The 12,488-nt window shown below is 40.1% G+C and overlaps 1 protein-coding gene across 2 annotated transcripts; it reads left to right on the plus strand.

Moving 5' to 3' along the window:
• The first annotated feature begins 233 nt into the window (after window positions 1-233).
• MMADHC (metabolism of cobalamin associated D) lies at window positions 234-11,784 on the plus strand. 2 transcript variants are annotated; one of them, XM_086750693.1, is made up of 8 exons: window positions 234-252; window positions 488-531; window positions 2,975-3,119; window positions 3,377-3,594; window positions 4,960-5,065; window positions 5,225-5,355; window positions 8,314-8,400; window positions 9,749-11,784. In XM_086750693.1, exons 2-8 carry the CDS (start codon window positions 523-525, stop codon window positions 9,941-9,943), a joined length of 891 nt encoding a protein of 296 aa, XP_086606819.1. In that variant the 5' UTR covers window positions 234-252; window positions 488-522; the 3' UTR covers window positions 9,944-11,784. The 2 variants fall into 2 exon arrangements, with proteins under 2 accessions (XP_086606819.1, XP_086606818.1); XM_086750692.1 differs by lacking the exon at window positions 234-252 and adding an exon at window positions 309-327.
• The last annotated feature ends 704 nt before the right edge of the window (window positions 11,785-12,488 follow it).

Here is a 12,488-nt window from a genome sequence, read left to right on the forward strand (position 1 = left end):
GGACCAGCCCACCCCGCCCCGGCCCGCCCCGGCCCGCCCCGGCCCGCCGCCACACCACGGCCCCGGCCCCGGCCCCGGCCCTTCCCACCGCCCCATCCTCAGACCCAAGCAATCCACCGCCGAACCGCTCGCCATCGCCTGGCTCTGCGCACTCGTTAATCGAGGTGTCGGAGGATCGGCTGGTTCGGCTTGGGGACGGGCGGCTATCGCGCAGGTGCGGAGACGGCGGCCGGCGCCATTTTGCAGGAAGAGGTGAGAGGCGCGGCGGTTCCGGTATCTCCGGTGCTTCCCTGTCCCCTCCCGTCACGGGCGGCGTCGGCCGGGGCTGTAACGAGCGGGTGTCTTGCGGGGCCGTTGTCGGTGAAGCGGGGCGGGGGGGCGGCGGCGGACGGGAGACGAGGCCGGGAGGGGCGCGGGGAGCCCCGGCCCGGCCCGCGGCCCGCTCCGGCGGTGCCTCGGAGGGTCAGTGCGTTCGCTTCTCTTCCAGGGGCAGCCGGGCCTGTGGGGAGCCCACCGCCTGCCATGGCCAATGTGAGTAACGCCGGTCCCGGGGAGAAGGGAAACCGGCGGCGGTGAGGGAGAGCGGCTCTCCGTGCTGTGCGGGACGCTTGCGTTTTATTTCCGCTTTAAAGCTGCCTTTAAATCGTCGTGCGTGTGGGAGAGTTGTTGATAAAAACCTGTTATACCAAGGTACACTAGTTCTTAGAAGGCAGCGGTGTCCTTCCATCTGAGTTTTGGAAGCCAGTTTCTTTAGATATCCCGGGAATAATCAAATTGAGGATTAAGTACAGTCTGCTTTGTTTTGTTGTTTTCATGTCACGTGTTAACATAAAACACTGAAGTTAACCAGGGTATTTTCAGACTGAAGAATAAAACGGCCTTTATCGATTTAGTCTTGCCACAGAGACGTGAATAATTGATTTCAGCAGTATTTTTTTTTCACTTGTGTAATACTAGGTGCGCAAATATTTGTGTAAGTGAGCTCAGTCAGCATATTTGTAATTAACACTAACATCACCGTGTCAAGTGAGTCTGATTATAAGAAAAAAAAAGCTCTTTTCTTATAATTACATGTCAGCTGTAATTGTTTACACCTGTTTTATTTGTAATATAATTAATTCCAATACTGCTTTCACACAATAACGAGAAAACCATTCAAGTGGAATCGGCAAACTTGTTGTTACAGGAGCCTTTTAAACTTAGTGCTGTTTTAAATCTGGATAGCTTAAGGCTTTAACTGTAAAGACATGATTTAAGTAAGAAAAGCAGATGTACCTGTATGCATTTGCGTCTTTATGATGTTGGTAGAACTTGTTAGGTGGTGTTACGTTTACGCAGAAGTGGTATCTAAGAAGCTGATGCTTCCTGGCTTAGATCCTGATACTTTCGATAGAGTTGTTATCTTAAACATAAAAATAGTACAATTTTTTATTTTAAGTAACATTGTTGCATACATATCTAGTGTACGCATGCATAAACCTTTATAGAGGCAAGAATACAGCACTTAAGGAAAATCCCTTTGTGTCAATTTCTGAAAGAATTTCTTTCAGCTGGAAAATAAAGTTTTATGAAAGCACACGTGCTGTGGCGGGTGGGATTTATATTTTCCAGTAACGCATGCTGTTGTGCAGCTATAGTCAAGTGTTAGTAGTCTTGTGCTAGAGCTAAGTAGTCTTTAATTTTTAAAAATCACACTTCTAACTCTATATTTTGAGTGTATGATTATTTTTTTGTTGTGTATGAGTAAATACATTGTGACAGTTACCAATCTATTTTGAAAGTATAATAAAAAAATCCAGATTTTTGAAGTTAATCGCATCACCTGGATACCTCTTGTTTGAAAAGCCAAACAAAACACACGAAAAAAAAAAAAAAAAACACAAAAAACCACTCCAGGAACAGTTGCTCATGTTACTACTTAAGATACTGTTATTGGACCTCACAGTTAATCCTCTTTGGAGCCCTGTTGCTGAGGCCATTTGCGCGCTCAAGGAGACGGCATTGCGTCGTTTTCTGTTTGCTGTGTGGCTGCGGCAGTTTCTGACAGAGTCGCCGTCAGCAATTGAGAGTTATGTCGACAGCACAGCTCTGTGGCGTGAAGCAGGTTTTCTGGAGTATTCCAAGACCACAGAATTCATAATGTTTTTATGGCTTATTGCCATTTTGACCGTGGTACCTGTTTGTTTGCAGTACTGCTTGCTTGTAAATATGTGAATGTCCCGAGTTTACAAATCTAAATAACACTGGCTAGACTAACTTAAGTTTTTTTTCATGTTAAATGTTGTCGGATTTTGAGAGCAAAAGAAAGAGGCTGAAATTACCACACCTTGCTTTGGTACGCGTGTCTCCCTGTGTAGTGCAAAGCTGTTTGCCCGTCGTCTGCTGGTGGAGAAACGTGTGGAAGCACACACGTGTGCCTGCGTGTGGATGAAAGCTATGAGATGTGTCTGTGGCGATATCTTGTGTCTCCCTCCGGTCTTTTAAGAAGCGGGGGTGCAGGCTGGCTAACGGTTGTGCTAGCCTTCAAGGCAAACATCTTGGATATTAGGGTTTACTTAATTAGCAATATTTGTAGGTATTTCTGATAATCAATCCCATGATTGAATTGTGGCAATCGTGGAAACAATGACGTGCGTGGAAATGATCATGGAAACAATCCTCATCCATAATTAGTTTAGGTTGTAGGATTTCAGTAGTCCTATTTAAATTTCTCGGGGTTTTTCCCTCACCTGAACAGGCCTTTGAATAACTGTTGTCGAGGCTTTTCCTTTACTTAGAATACTATTCCTAGTAAAATATAAACATGATAATACAGTCCTTTTAAAAACTTGATTTCACAGAAACACAGTTAATTAAATTACAATTTTAATTATGATAATCAAGTGAGGATTTATCTTGTGATCCACAAGGCTGTACTTAAACTAGTGTTTTTGCTAGCAGTGTGTAATACTTACTTTGGTTTTTGTCTTCTCAGGTGCTCTGTAACAGAGCGAGATTGGTCACCTACCTACCAGGGTTTTATTCCTTAGTCAAGAGAGTTGTAAATCCCAAGGCTTTTTCTACAGCAGGTTCCTCTGGCTCAGATGAGCCTCACGTTGCTGCTACGCCTCCTGATTTATGTAAGAAAAAGCAAATTCATTTTCTTTGAATTGATGTACTGTTGGAACTTTGCACCCCATTTAAATTTGGGAATTCTGAAGTGTGCTTTTTATGTCAAAGCCCTTACTTTTACTTGTGCGTTGTGGTTATTTTGGTTATGTATGATTGTGATCAAATACGGATATTTGTATGGGAGTGGTGTTTTTCCTTCCTTTTTTTTTTTTTTCTTTTCTTCTTTTTAGATGTGACAGCTAAACCGAGGCCTTGACTTTTGCAGGTCCAAGAACTGTGTGGCCAGATGAAGTAATGGGTCCGTTTGGTCCTCAGGACCAGAGATTCCAGTTGCCTGGCAATATTGGTTTTGACTGTCACCTAAATGGCACCGCTTCTCAGAAGAGTAGCCAGGTTTCAAAAAGTCTGCCTGATGTATTAGCAGAGCCTTCAGCAGGTGAAAGGCATGAATTTGTAATGGCGCAATACATAAATGAATTTCAGGTAAGAACAAGCTGCTTCTACGTGAAACGGGTATTTCTTGTCTAAGAGAAAACTGTGGAATTCACAGGAAAAGCAAATCAACGCAGCCCAGGTCTCACAATGCGACTGCATTTTGACGATGGCAGAGCTTGCAGCAAGATGCGATATTAACGACGAGCAGCTTGATAATTGTCAGTGTTTCAACAAATGCTTACTGCTGCTAGCTGCTGACTCAACTTCCCGGGCTCCCTGAGTTTGTGACATGCTCAGGCTTTGGAAGTCAGCTAGCAAATCTCCATTGTAAGAACGCTGCATAGCGGTTTTTGTAAATGTAGCATTGTATTCCAAAGCCTTCAGAAAACGTAAGCTTCTGATGAGCTCCCCACATCCTGTTTTCAGCTTGTGTGGATCACGCTTCCCGTTAAAAGCCCAGCAGAAACTTGTCGTCAGGTTCATTTAGTGCAAACCAGGTGCGCTGAATGCGTGGCTGCTTTCTAGCAAGAAAAAGTAAAAGCAGTGCACTACCGTTCTAGTAAGAGAAGCATCCTGTAGTTAGAAAGAAAAGAAGTTTCCCAGCATAACTGCGTGGTTTGTCAGGCTTAAAGTACCAACTGATCTGTCCCGGCGACTTTGCAGTCATAATGCAGGATATATGTGGAAACATGTATAGAAATGCAGTTAATATCTGTTGTTGTGTTTGGTTTTTTTGCTGGGTCGTTGGGGTTTGTTTGTTTGGTTTTTTTTGCTATTAATGAAAATTAATTTCTAGAACAAAAAAGCTAGCTACACTGTGTTTTCAATATAATAATTTTCCCTAGGGAGAATTTCAGATACAAACAGGTGTTAGGTAGGACTTAATGTACTACTCAACATTATTTTTTCAGACTTAGAGAAACTTACTGAAATCCGTTGTTTGAGATTTTTTAGAAACCATAGCCCTAAAAAACTGTAAAGAATGAAAATGCTATTACTGGAAAATTGTTCTGCTTTTCAAGCTACAACAACTAAAGCTAGCTCATAGTTCAGAGCTCTAGAACTGTTGTGGAACTTTAATATTTTTGTTCTGGCACATTTGCTGTTGTATTGAATGCTTGAGACCATTGTTTCAGAAGGATATTTCTCAATAATTTCTCTGTTGACTAAGGCTTTGAGATAATACAGTTACAATAACACATAAAGCTTAAATTTTCTGTGTAGGTGTAAGCAATAAGTTATAGTTCTACTTTTAATATTTAAAAAACTAATTTTAAATCTCATTGCAAATGATCTTTCTGTGAAACTGCTTGGGTGTATCAGTGGACGTTGAGTCACAAAACAGTCTAGTGTACAAGGTAATTCCTGTTATATATTAATGAATGGGAAAGTTTCAATTTTCATTTTTCTTAGGGTGCTGATGCTCCACAGAAACAGCAAATAAATAACGCGGAAACTTACTTTGAAAATGCAAAGGTAGAATGTGCGGTACAAGCTTGTCCTGAACTGTTACGAAAAGGTATGTTTTCACTTTTTTTGATAGCTAAGAAAGCACGACTTTTTAAAATGTAGAAATATGTAAGTGGCTCTATGGTAGAGTCAATAACTTGTCTAAAACTCAAAAACCGTAGGTAAAATGTAAGAGCAAGCCGTAACATTCCGGTTTCGCTTTTTTTAGACTTTGAGTCAATGTTTCCAGACGTGAATGCCAGCCGTTTAACGGTATTAACTGTCACCCAGAAGACTAAAAACGATATGACGGTATGGAGTCAAGAAGTGGAGGATGAGAGGGAAATGCTGTTAGAAAATGTGAGTAGCTGGCAGTAGCATTAGCTTATTTTTGTTCATAGATGAATCTTCTCTAAGCTGTGTATTTTGGTCCATTTCTCGCTCGGGTAGTAATGTACCGTATTTCTTTTTAGAGCATTTTTCAGCTAATCCTATCTTCTCTTACTGATAAAATGGAGATAATTTTCTTCCTGCTGTGTAGCTTTTTGTCTGCTCTACATGTCTCATTGAACTGTTAAATCCTTTACAGTGGAGTGAGTCAAAAATATGCTAAAATGTTGTAAAATGCTACAGTAAATTATTAAAGACATTTGATTGCTGTTGCAGTTCAAGGGCAGCGACTACTTTCTCACCTTACTTCAGCTTTAGTACAATGTATTTTGTAGGATTTTGCCGCTCTCTTCATTTTTGTGTGGCGTAAGGGAGATGCCAGTACGGACTCTGTCCATGAGTGTGTCCTCACTTATAAAAAAAGTGGTTGGTCTATTTTTTTTTTTTCCGTTCTGATAAATAAGTATGGCTAATGCTTTTAGCCTGGATATCAGTTACATTTATTACATCTTAACCATCCTCAAGAACTCTGTCGCCTTGCTGTGTTACCACTAGAGGTCTGTCTGAAAATCTCTTTATTTCACATCCTTCAGAATTTTTTGGTGTCTACTCCAGCAGGTGTCACTGTTCACCACCACCGGCGTTCTTTTCTTGGCACCTCAGAATGCAACGATTCTGTAGATTATTTCTAAAGACCAGCCTGTGGGATTTTCACCTGTATAGTGAGGGTTACATTTATGTTTGAAAATAGTCTATTCCTGTAGATCGCAAATGTGGCCCGTATAAAGCAGTGTGAGGGTTACCGCAAAAAAAAAAGGAGGAAGCAGTCTGAAGGATCAACGTGAAGATTACACACAAATTAAAATTCCCTTCATTTCAGTGTGTTCTTCTCTTTGAATTACTTATGGTCTGTTGGTCTTTGGCATTGTAATCTGGTCTAATTACATGTTAATTGGCATCTTTCTTCCTTGTGCACCTCCCTGTCAAGTCTAATATAGCCGTTGCAGGGGTGTTAGGATGTGGGATGTAACCTCCCGGCCTAAAGGTTACTAACAGCAAATTCGCAAGAAAATGGTCGGTTTGTTTGCTTCAGAGATGGTTAGAAGTAACCTTAAAAGTACTAATTTAATGTGAGGGGCTTGTGCTAAAGTAATGAGGGTTAAATACAGCCAAATCTAAATATTTACAGTAGCGAATCTCAAGTGTTTGTTAACTGCACTCTAAGGGATTGCTGAGGGGCCGTTACAGCACGGGATCAAAAGATGTACTGTATCAGAAGTGTGATGCCTAAAATGCTGTCTTCAGAGGGCTTACTTGTACTTGTGAGTTAACGTTCGATTGAAACACAGTTAATCATCACAGCCATCAAACCTCAAAACACAGAGCAGGTTACTGTACAGGATGAGCTTCCCTTGTTTTGGACCATTATGTGCCTGAAGCGGAGTAACTGTGGTAATATTTCTATAAATGTAAAACCTTGAGCTGCTAAGGGCACTAATTATAGAGAAGAATCAATTTTTTATAACTGACATAAAGTATTATATTTATTCTGAAGTGAGAAATATTTCTTTTTTTTATGAGATCAGGGAAGTTCTTTCACAATTTGAGGAAGCTATGTGAATTCTGTTTGTGCTTTACTCTAGCTCAGTCTGCTCTGCTGTTCAGATTTCTGCAGTTGCACATGTTTTTTAGAACCAACACATATCTTGATTGTTTTGGTTTGGTTTTGTTTTTTTTTTTCCTCACTCACCTTTGCCGTTTTCTTCAGAAGTTTTCTATGGGCCCCTGCTGGCCCTCGTAACGTGGGTTGAAAACTGCTGGTCTGGGTGATTAAAAGCACTTTACTGATGTCTCCTGTCGTTGCCGATTTACCTGTGGACAAAATGTGCTGTGTAACCTGTAGGTCATGTAATTATTTTGTGCCCTGTGTTGTGATGTCAGAGTACAGGAGCACAGCTTTAAATCTACCTAGTTGAATTTTCTTTTGTGTCTAACAAACAGAACTGCAAATCAACATCTAAGATTTTTTTTTAAAAAAAACCAACCAAACTTGTTTTCTCAAACTAGCTGATGGGAAAAGCTTGCTACCAAAAAAAAAAAAGTAGATTCTTTCAGCTGTCTCTTTAGAGAAGGAAGGTTTTTGCTGATGCGTTACAGAAGAGGAAATTTCTTGGCATGTTGCTTAATTGAAAATACTATTTTCAGAAACATCAGCTGGTGTCCTTCAGTGTAATTGAAACAGGACCTGCAACTTTGATTGTCAAATAGTGGGAGAGTTTGAAATCATAATTTGTCCTGACCACCGATTAATTACAACAAGGGAATTGATGTAGATTGGTGTGAAAGTCAAGTGCTTGTGGAACTGTTCGCTATCATGATGCAAAATTAAAATGTTCTTTAAAATCACTTGCAGTTAAACATTTGTAGTGCAAGAAGGACTGCATAGTACTGTCCTGCTGGCTGTTACAGCAAAACTGTGTTTTTCATATATTTATAAAAATATATTTGTGCTACATTTAGTGTCAAATTTGTGGAGTTTAGGTGAGATCTGTAAACTCGTGGAAATAAGACACAAATACCTGAAGTAATGATTGACTTCTTAAAGAGGATAACAGGTATGATTGCAATCTGCATGAATAATCAAAGCAATTGCATTGTTCTTTGTACAAGCTTTAATCCATTACTGACTGGCACAAGGAACACTGTAAAATATCATCTGATTGGAGTAGCCTAATGTATGCCATTAATCCTTTTAATGTTATTAATGTTTTTATTGAAAGTATGCTGAATTTCTCATTTACTAGTAGAGGACAAAAGAAATCTGTGCTTGTTCATTTTCAGAATATTTTATGTGTTCTGAAGTATTTTTATGTATTTATGTTACAAAACTCTCATTCAGTATCCTTCTTTCCCTTTATTTTCTTTAAGTTCATTAATGGTGCCAAGGAAATTTGCTATGCAATTTGTTCTGAAGGCTATTGGGCTGACTTCATTGATCCATCCTCAGGACTGGCAGTAAGTTACGTGCCGTGCGGAATATGCAGTGGACGCCGCTGTGTCCTAACTAGCGTGGATATTTGTATCATTCTGTATGGGTTAAACCCAACTTTTTCATACTGCAAAAGTGCTGTTACTAGAGGATAATTTGTTTTGTAAATTAAGAGAGATCAGTAACCCTGAGCCAGTTCCCGTGCACTGTCAGCTGTCATTGCTGTTGGCAGTTTGGAGAATGTTGTTCAGCAATTAAGTTGAATTTTAAATAACTGTAGGAGATTTATGCCCAAAAGCTCTTCGTCGGTGCACAACAGGCTGGTTATGCCCTCCCAAGGTAATTTGGTAGTCCTGACACCTTTTTGTGTCGATGGAGGGTTTTAAAAAGTCTCTCTTGCACTAGTTAATGATATCTTTGTTTTGTAGAAAATATGAATGGCTTCTTCCTATTGAAGAGCGTTGGCATTCTTTATCAGATTACACCGGGTCTCTGAAGGAGCTGACAGTTTCTTACCAAGACATCTGTGAAACTTAAGAGTCTTAAAACTTACAAGAGAGAATTAAGAAAGGTTCTATCAAAGCCTGAGCCTGTGAGAACCGTTGAAATCATATCATAGTTGAATGTAATCCTGGCAAAGCTCAGTTTAGTGGGTTTTTATTTAAAACCGCTATGAAAGGCAGTGATTTATTGTGTCAATAGAGGCAAAAGGTTTAACGGGGGATGTTTATAAGGTGAACAGGCAGTTGAAGGTGTGTATAGTGCTAAATAGCTTCCCAGAAATTCCATAGATTTGAGGAATAGTTACGGATTGATGAAGGTAGGGTTCTGCCTTTGTGCTCCGATTCAGCAGTAACATCTTTACCGATGACCTGTTCATCAGGAGCAGGCTTTTGGTCAGAAGCCTTCTCCTGAGATAAAGCAACTGAAATACCTGTTTCCAGTTTACACTAACTTTTTCCTTCTCAAAGCATCTTTCTGTGTAGGGGGCTCGTGGAAAAGGTACGCATCTTATTTTTCCTATTTCATGGAAGGGTTTTATACTTAACGCCTCTAGAAGTAAGAGTACCTTTCCGAAGCACTTGAGGTTTTTTGTATGTGTGCTTGATTCAGACGCACTGGTACACCTTCAGTGCTCTGTCAGTGACGAGGGGAAATCTTTAAATACGAGGTACCAGTATAACCAGAGGTGCTCTGCTCGGTTTTCTGTGTAGATTTCGTGAATAAAACTCTGCATAAAGTTTCCTCCAACAGCTGTAACTGGTATTTCTGGGCTTAAGTTTTGTTTTAAAAAGAAGTAGTTCTGACACTTTAAGTATTCTTGGAAATGTTCACATGATAACTTTTTTTTTCTTTCTTTTTCTTCCCACCTAGTTTTTTGGACCTTACACAAACAACACTCTGTTTGAAACAGATGAACGCTACCGCTACTTGGGATTTTCTGTGGATGATCTTGGCTGCTGCAAAGTTATTCGTCATAACATCTGGGGTACTCATGTGGTTGTAGGAAGTATTTTCACTAATGCTGAACCTGACAGCCCCGTCATGAGAAAACTAAGTGGAAACTAGCAGTCATCAGGGTTTCACGAGTTCCTGTGACCTTTGCATTCTTCTACTTGATGATTGTCTCTCAGCATTGTCAGGAAATGCCACACTTCAAAGTATTCTTAGATAATAAAGTAGCTGTTATTTATTTTAGTCTTTGTGAATATTTGTTCACCACATGTGACTTAAAATATTAATTGACAACATTCAAACAGATACTTTTGTGCCATGTGAAATTTAAGCTGCGAGTTTCTTTCATCTGGAGTGAGTTTAAACATCTATGTACATAGCTATCTGCATATCCTTTTTTAATATTCTCTTACAGGCCACGCTTCTTAACCATTTTGTTTTTCAGTGTCTTAAAAAAATCTGTGCTCTTAGTATTAAAAACCCTGATGCCGCTGAAGTTTCTAGGAATTTTGCCACTTCCTGAAATAAGTAAGTGGCAAAAAAAAAAAAAGTGGAACAAGTAATAAAATTGTTCTCACAGAATATAAATCTTAATAAAAACTGCAGAAGTTAATCCTGGGCTAATCACTCCTTTGCAGTTCTCAAGTGAGAATAACGAGAGAAGCTTTTGGTGGTCTCTAACTACAAGTAATACTTCAGTAGAGAAGTGTTCACTTCACTGCTACATCCAGAGACTCAGTACAAAGTCTTAAATTACTCTAGAATCAGTCATCTCCTAATGTTTTTTATCTTCATGTTGCTTGGGAGTTTATTTTCTCAGTGTTAGCTAAATAGATTTAATTAGTTTATATATGTGAATGTAATTTAAAGTTGGTTTTGTAACTTTCTTAGGTCACTAAATACATCGTGGAGAAGAAAAAAAAATATAATAGGGCAATGCTTGGATATCATCATTGTTTTCCTGTACTTGGATACAATTTAGACTTGTCTCTGGAATTTTGAAATGCCTACGCAAAGAGCAATTATGATCAATTATTGCAATTATGATCAATTATAAAAATATTTCAACAGGAAGATTTCAGTAGATTAATCAGTCTCTTCACGTATCAAAAAAAAACAATCAGGTCAGCTGAAGTTACTGGAGGGAGAAGAGTGAAGAAATTCAAGGCCCTTGAAATTCCAAAGCTCCGCTGAGCTGCCTCGCTACAGAAAGTAACGAACAAACTAGATTTTAATCTCATCACAGTCAGTTGTGGGTGCCATTTGTTAACACATTTGTTAACGCAACAATGGGAGCCCTTCAGTCCTGACTCCGTCAAAACTGAGGGCAGCTTCTGTCTGGATAATGGCTGCACAAGGTGGTCATCTGAGAGGTTTGTCTTCCTTTCAGGTAGCTAGGGATTTTAATCATTGTCTTTTTCAAGTGTTAACTGCTATGGATTTAAAACTTGGCCTAGGTTTGTATACTACTTCTATTCCCTACTCAGGGTCTGCGCCAGTTATCACCAAAGTGTTTTTATTGGCTTGAATGGGTTTGTAACCAGCTCCTTTACCAAGTGCCTGTATCTGTCCGTGTGAACGATTGCTGCGAGCCCCTAACTTTGCTGGATCATGGGGGTGGAAGTGAGGAAGACTTTCCACGGGGGACGTGAGCGCTGTTTATTCTGAATTCACTCACTAAGCCAGCAATTCAGAGGTTATCTTGCTCGCCTGCCCTCGCTGTCGTCGCTGTTGGCTCTTGCCTGTGCGCATGCCAGGGTTGAAGTGTATGGCTGCTGAGGCAGGATTTGTTTATCACTTTGTCGTGAAATTTGAGCTGCATTGCCAGAGCCCAAGTTCTTGACCTCCTCTCTACTGTCCAAGAAAGCTGTATTACTTCACAGTCTTTTATTGATTGTGGTTTTTTTTTTTCCCCCACATTCTCCTAAAGAGGATTAAACAAGCTTGAGAAGCTGCGGTGTCTCTTGTCTGTTTGCAAAATACAATAATTTTGCAGAACACAAATTAGCTCGTTTGATAAAAGAGGCTTAAGAATCTCACTGGACAGGAGGCTGTTACCTCAACAGCACGAGGTGACTGTGTATGGAGGAGCCTCTTCTGAATCCTCTGTCCAGCCACTTTGGTTCAGTGCAGTGAATTCCTTGATTTATGCATGACACGTCCTCATGTAACAGTGCAGGCTTTAGAACTTGGCTTTATATTCAACTGTGCTTAACTTGAGAGAGCAAATAAACCAGTCTTTCTCTGATTTACTGAGTCAAAAATTAACAGCATACCCTCTGTCAGGTGGAGGGAGTAAAAATACTGTTAGTGATGTAGAGTTGAAATGTAATAGCAAAATAATTGTATCGTGTGCCCAGTCCTTCTAAAGCCTCTTTTTATTGATTTGCTTCTTTTTTTTACTCAACATTCTCAAAACCGTCATTCAGACTCATGCTCCCTGTGCGTACATTTATAGAGAATAGGAAAAATAAGCCAGGTAGTCGAACAGCTCTACTTATAAGAGCATAAACAGTGAAGAACTCTGTTCTCCTTCCACGAGCAGCCACCTGGCTGGAAAAAAAGCTCTCAAAATAACCCAGAGGGTCAAAGGTATCTCCTGGGGGAGAGGGCCCCTTTTTCTTTGACTGCCATCTTGGCTGCAGGCTCGTTACCCTTT

This window comes from Chlamydotis macqueenii, chromosome 6 (assembly GCF_036417535.1).
Source record: "Chlamydotis macqueenii isolate bChlMac1 chromosome 6, bChlMac1.mat, whole genome shotgun sequence".
Taxonomy (NCBI): domain Eukaryota; kingdom Metazoa; phylum Chordata; class Aves; order Otidiformes; family Otididae; genus Chlamydotis; species Chlamydotis macqueenii.

Coding starts and splice junctions, on each gene's coding strand:
- MMADHC (XM_086750693.1), top strand. Junction 5,066..5,224: donor TCCTGAACTGTTACGAAAAG/GTATGTTTTCAC, acceptor CGCTTTTTTTAG/ACTTTGAGTCAATGTTTCCA. Junction 8,401..9,748: donor ATCCATCCTCAGGACTGGCA/GTAAGTTACGTG, acceptor CTTCCCACCTAG/TTTTTTGGACCTTACACAAA.